The 6106-nt window shown below is 49.8% G+C and overlaps 1 protein-coding gene across 1 annotated transcript in view; it reads left to right on the top strand.

Annotated features, from left to right (window-relative positions):
• Positions 1-672: 672 nt before the first annotated feature.
• The window catches only part of VOPP1 (VOPP1 WW domain binding protein), a 61010-nt gene continuing 55576 nt past the window's right edge, over positions 673-6106 (top strand). The window contains exon 1 of the mRNA XM_083876383.1: positions 673-785. Coding sequence (XP_083732509.1) covers positions 735-785 — 51 coding nt within the window. The 5' untranslated portion in view covers positions 673-734. The remainder of the gene's footprint in view (positions 786-6106) is intronic.

The raw sequence follows: 6106 nt of genomic DNA, 5'->3' as shown, positions 1-6106 counted from the left end.
AGTGCCGGGCGACCTGCGGACCGCGCGGCCCCAGGGAGGAGCCGGATACTGTCCCCTCGGGCCGGGGCGGGTGCAGGGGCAGATGCGGGGCGGGGGCAGATGAAGGGCAGGGGGAGATGCGGGGCAGGGGGAGATGTGGGGCAGGGGCAGGGGCAGATGCGGGGGCAGATGCGGGGCAGAAGGAGATGCGGAGCGGGGGCAGATGCGGGGCAGGGGCCGATGCGGAGCAGGGGCAGATAGGGGGCAGCGGCAGATGCAGAAGCAATCCCGCTCGCTCATCCGCCGCCACCGCCCCCTCCCGGCCGGGCAGCGGCGCGGGCGGGGCCGGGGCGGGCCGCTCCTCTGCCCGCCCTCAGCAGCAGCAGCAGCAGCGGCGGCGGGGCCTCTTTGTGCCGCCCGCCCCGGCCCCGCCGTCCCCCGCCTCGCCCCGACCCCGCTGCGCTCGGCTCCGGCACCGGTGCTGCCGCTGAGGGACCGGCGGGTCAGCCGCCCCCGCCCTGCCGCGGGGTTTGCCCGCCTCCCTCCCTCCCTCCCTCCCCTGTGCCCCGCTGCCGCTCTGCCCCGGTGCTATTGCCCGGAGCCCTCAGCCCGACCCCGCCGAGCGCGGGCCCGCAGCTCCCGCCGTCGGGGATGGCGCGGCCGGCAGCGCCCGGGAGCGCCTGAGGGGCCAGCCCAGCCCGCCCCCGCCGCGGGAGGAGGAGGAGGAGGAGGAAAAAGGAGGAGGAGGAGGAGAGATGAAGCGCTTCCAGCCCGGGGTCGCGCTGCTGCTGTCGCTGCTGTGGGAGGTGAGGAGGGCCGGGGGCAGCGCTGCCCTGCGGGGTCACCCCGCCGGGATCCGCCGTCTGTCGCGACCTGGGGCTGCGCGGCGGGCGGGGAGTGATTTATTGTGGGTTAATGCCCGTGTCGGAGCGGGCTCGGCTCCAGGGCAGAGCGCGGTGAGGAGCGCGGGGCCGGGCGGGGTGCGGGTCTCGCCGGGTGCCCGGCGGTGCCGGGGCCGGGGCGGGGGAGGATTGTCCGCCTGTGGTGGGGCAGAGCAGAACAGAGCAGGGCAGAGCCACACGGGACCTGTACCAGCTGCTGCGAGCTGCCCATCCCCAGCAGACCGGCCAGGGGACGCAAAGCCTGCGCCTGTCAGTGAGGGTTAAAGGGAAGGTGCATCTCTTGTTTTTCATTTGGGGTGGCCTTTGGTGGGCAGGGGCGGGCAGAGGTGCGGCTCTTCAGCTCCCCAGGAGCCGGGGCGGCTCCGAGCAGCGCGGGCAAACTTCTGGGAAAGCCCGGCTAGCGCAGCTTTCCTGCTTAAAACAACCCAACAAACGGTGGATTGGGAGTTCCCATTAATTGAAGCGGAGATTTGTGCCACGCAGGTCTAGAATCAGAGCAGTTCGGATTGGGAGGCACCTTAAAGATCGTCTGGTTTCAGCCTCCCTCCCTCCCTGGGCTGGGATGGCACTGGGTCAGGGAGAGCAGCTCTGTTTTATCAGCGGGAGATGTTTTTCTTGGGGGCGAGCTGTCTCCTGGTGTGTGGTTTACCCTGGGGCCGGGGGCGGGCAGGGGACACCAGTATCCCCCGGGACAGAGGGGTGCGGGTTTGCCAGGTGCCGCTCCCGGGGCGGGTTTTCCAGCGCTGGAGTCACCGCCGGGACACGGGGACAGCGAGCCGGGGGGACTCTGGAAACACCCACGGGCTTGTCTTAGGCACATCCCTACAGTCATAAAGCCAGAGGCAATGGAGCTGAAAGTGTCAGGGAGGTGAAAGAGCAGCGTTGCCTCCGTGATGGAGCAGTTTAGACAGAAAATGAATTTATTTATTTTATTATTTTTTTTTAAATTGCATGCCACCAAACCCATACATGGAAACCGAAGTGCTGGCTGTGTAATTACTGCTTTTGGTAGTGGATGTAATTCATGAAAGTGATGTTTACTGCATGTTTATGCCACCTACGTAGATGAATGATTTCTGGTGTGTTGCCCACCGTGCCATCAAGCATCGTCCCATTAAAACACTCAGATCAAAATCGTTGCTTAATGTAAATAAGTGTAACTCTTTACAAGTTAATTGATTTGCATCTCCTTACCCTGGCTGTAAACCTGGCCCTGATCCTGGCCCTCAATTGCTCTTGACTCTGCAGCAGCTCTTCAGAAAGCAGGAATAAGCAAAATGTCGATTAAATGAAACAAACACCACCATTTCCTGGGGGATTATGTTCATCCCAGACTGTGAAAGGTTTCGCCCCTCCAGGATCTCTTTGGATTAGATGTCTCTGCTCTCTTAACGTGTATTCTGCTGAAAAAGATCATTCGTGCCTGAAAAAAGTAATTTGCATAAATTCTCATTGGATCTAGCCACTGTTGCTGTTATCTAGGCTTTTGTACTGGTTTAATTGGTGGGGGTTTTCCCCTTATTTCTTTTAATGTTAATCTTTTTGTTTTGCCATCTGGTTTTGTGGATTTTTTTTCTTTCTTGGAAATTCTTAGGTTGCTTATTAAAATGAGATGGTGTGTAAATAAGGCTGTATTCTACAGGCCCAGAAACAGAGTGCTGGGGTTTTTAAATAACTTAATAGGAGACATCTGGTTGTTTTGAAGGTTTTTGGTACATGAAACTTCTGCTGTCTTCTGAGAAAGTTCTGTAGTGGATATTATCTGAAATAACATTGCTGCAATTGTTTTAAACCTGTTTGCAGCTTCAACATGATCTTAGCTATTATTGAACAGAGCAAGAGCTGAGAGATACAGTTTTCATTCATCATGGTGCAGAAGGCTCTGACTGTTACCAGGTACTGTGGAGAGGAACCCATTTAGTCTGTCAGAGCACAGTACAGTAGTTTACTGATTCTAACCAAGTTTTCCTTGGTTAGGTTACCCAAAATACTTGTTGCAAAATGTTTGTGTCTTGCTAACCCACTATTTCTGGTTATATTGATGAAAGGAACGAGCTCCTGCACAATTAAGTGTACATCAAGCTCATGGTGGGTGTCAGCTTGGATGCGGGGAGCGTGTGTGTCTCTGGCTTTCAGGCAGGAGCCTGGTCAGTAGCTGGCTGTGGCAGTCTCCCACGAGGAAATGATGGTTGGCTGTTCCTGTTGTAAAGGCAGAAGATGCTGATGAGTGTCTGAGGGGCAGGAGCTTCCATGTGCTGGTGGGTGGTTTCATGAAGGTGACGAAAGACATCACTGTCGAAGCAGGATTTGCACGTAAGAAATTGTTGGCTCTTGATGCTAAAATGCCACTCCTTGTTCTAGACAAGCTTGAGATGCACTAATTACAGAAACACCCAGAGCAGTATGATGTTGGGAGAGGGGAATTAATTTTGAGTTTTCTTGTGTGACAAGGGTTTTTTCACTGCAACCACAAAGACCATGGTGGAAGAAAAATTTCCAACCCCAGGAGCCAGAAAGCTCTGCTCTGAGAAGACCTTATTAATAGGGGAGAAAAGCCAAAGATGCCATGTGTTTTCCTCACGACTTAATTGCAGTTGAACAGTTCAACAAGTAAGGTGAAATGAGGTGGACAATTTGACAGGTAATTTTGGTTCTTGCAGGAAGAAATGAAGAGTGTTGAATCTTTATCTGTCTTTTTCAAATTAATTTGGCTACTTGGAGATAGCAGTGTGTTATTAACTGCAGTTGCTTGAAATGCCCTTTTTCACCAGGAGCCTGGATGTCTGGCATACCCACAGTACTGGGGTATGTGATTTCTGCCCTCAAAACTAACCAGTAGTCTTGCTTGCTAGCTTGGCTTGTGGTTGTGTCAACAGGACTGTAGTTTGTCTCAGTTGTCTCTCAGTTTCATGGAAAGATTTGAGGCGGTCCTTGAAGTGATGACTGTTTGGGGCATATATCTCAAGATTTTCTGCTTCTCTTTTAGCAGTGATCCCAAGAGCTTTGGTTGTCTGAGCTTATATGTGACTTTAATGAATAGTGATGTCTTTGGAATGGGGAAAAAATAAAACTAAACAGGCAGTCCCCCCACTCCTCTGATGAAGCAAGCTTATTTTCAGCCTGACTGAGGGCACCATGTCTCTGTGAGACTTACTTCTCAGACTGAGTGCTTGCTTTCTCTCTCACAAGCTGTAGAAGTGATGGATGGAGGAGAGCTCAGCAGCTGAAGCTCAGCTCAAGGATGGGGAAGCTGAACAGAGCTGTTTCAGGCCGATAGAGGACCCTGTCTGTGCTGCAGTGGTAATAAAGGTGTTTTATTGTTACTGCTGCAGAGAAGCTTGCTGAGTAGCCTCAACTTTGAAAACTGTCAAATAATTTTAGGTGCCTAAACCTCTGATTGGCCCCTATGTTGTATCCAGGAGAATCTAGGAGCTAACGCACATGTCTGCTGAATATTTAGGTTAAGCTTCTTGAGGTGAGCGAGGCCTGCAGTAGTTGCTATAGGTGTTGTGAGGTGTTTGTGAGAATCCCTCTACAAAGGTTTCCATCTGGCTGTAAAAAAAATAAGAATCTTACTTCTGGAAGTACTAGCATTGATATTTCCACACACAATTTCTCATTATAATTCTTTATAGTTCTTAGGAATTATAATGTGGATGCTGACAGAAACACTGATAATTGGATAGTTGAAGAAAGTGATCAGTATGGTCCTCTTGTTAATTTGTCACATGAAAGATAGTATGCAAGAGTCAAATGCTTTTTGTAAAAAGAACAAGAAAATGGACATGTCATAGGAACGGCAGAATGTGTTATCTTGAAAGAAAATTCAAATACTCCCGACAGTCTGTCACACAAGATTTAAGTAAAAGCAAAGTTGGCTGGTGCTCCTCAGTTTGTTAACTGCTGTGCTGAGTTTTTTAGTATTATTTTTGTAAGTGGACTTCAACAGGAGAGATTTTATCAAATCAGAGAAACCAAAAATTTCTGTCCTTCCAGAAGAGGTTTGTTTGTGGTTTTTCTTTAATTGTTTGTGGGTTTGGTTTTTTTAATCCCTGTAGGAACAAGAGCGTTAAGATGAGGAAACCCACCAGTCTTAAAGAAAAAGCCTACACATTTTAATCATGGTAGGCACAGGTGGAGTTCACGAATTTGTGGAGATTATGGGGACCACTCCATCCTCCCCTCCTCCCTGTTTCTGGTATTTTTTTCCATCTGTTGGTGGTTTCTTTTATATAAAGTACTGTAAGAGAGTATGTATCCTTGACTGTATGAATGTGCATGCACACCAGTGCTTTTGTCTCTGTGATGTCTCTCTCTGTGGAATACAGATACTGCCCTTTTGATATTTCAACTCTTGTTCTTTCAGTGGGGATGTGGGGGAATAAGGGGAAAATACTACCCCTAATTTCTGCTAGAGTGTTGTTAGTGTAGATGTGTCCACTAACCCTCTCCTGCTTTTTAGTTCTGGTTACATAATGGACTTAGCAGCTTAAACAATTTCTGGTGGGTTTTTTCCTTGTCCTCCTGCAGCTGGTTGCAAAGCAGCTATTGCATTGCTGAGTGAAGGCAGGAAGGAGGTTTCTTATGATGTCTAGTTTGGAGATCCAACTGGTGCTGGCAAGCCTTCCCTGGCTCTTGACAGCAGTGAGATGGGCTGTGATTCCCAGGCGGGAGGACTGAGCACGCACACTTTTCTCACTTTGCTCCTGCTGAGGAGATAGATTCGTCTTGGTTGTGGGTAGGGAATGGGTGGCTGACTGCCATTTGCATCCTCTAAGAGGAGGTGAAATGGGGGTTTTTTGACTTGGTTGGTTTGGGGGTTTTTTTTGTTTAAATTAGAAAAAGCACCTGTAAAATCTGTATTTTCTTATGGCAGTCAAAAATACTTAGCACTTTCTGTTATGCTTTCTTTGTAAAAGGGAAGTTGTCTGACTCTCTTTCCTCTTGGTACTTTTCACTCAGCTAGTGCAGGTGGCTGGAAGGTTAAACTTGGCCAAAGCAAGCCCTTAGACTTCAGTTGCTCTTTTAAAATAGATTTAGCTAAAATCAGTAAAAAAAAGGGGGTCAGTTGAAACTCTTTGGTTTAATACAAATTCGTTTTGGTTTTCTCCACCAAGAAGAGGAGAAAGAAAAGAAAGGCTTAGAAAAACTGCAATGAGTATGCCCATATAAAGAGCTTGCTTTGGTCATCACTGTGGGCTGAGTTTACGGGCAGAAACAGATTA

This window comes from Zosterops lateralis (genome assembly GCF_965231275.1).
Source record: "Zosterops lateralis genome assembly, chromosome: 1".
NCBI classification, from domain to species: Eukaryota; Metazoa; Chordata; class Aves; order Passeriformes; family Zosteropidae; genus Zosterops; species Zosterops lateralis.
This window is presented reverse-complemented; position numbering and strand designations above follow the sequence as displayed.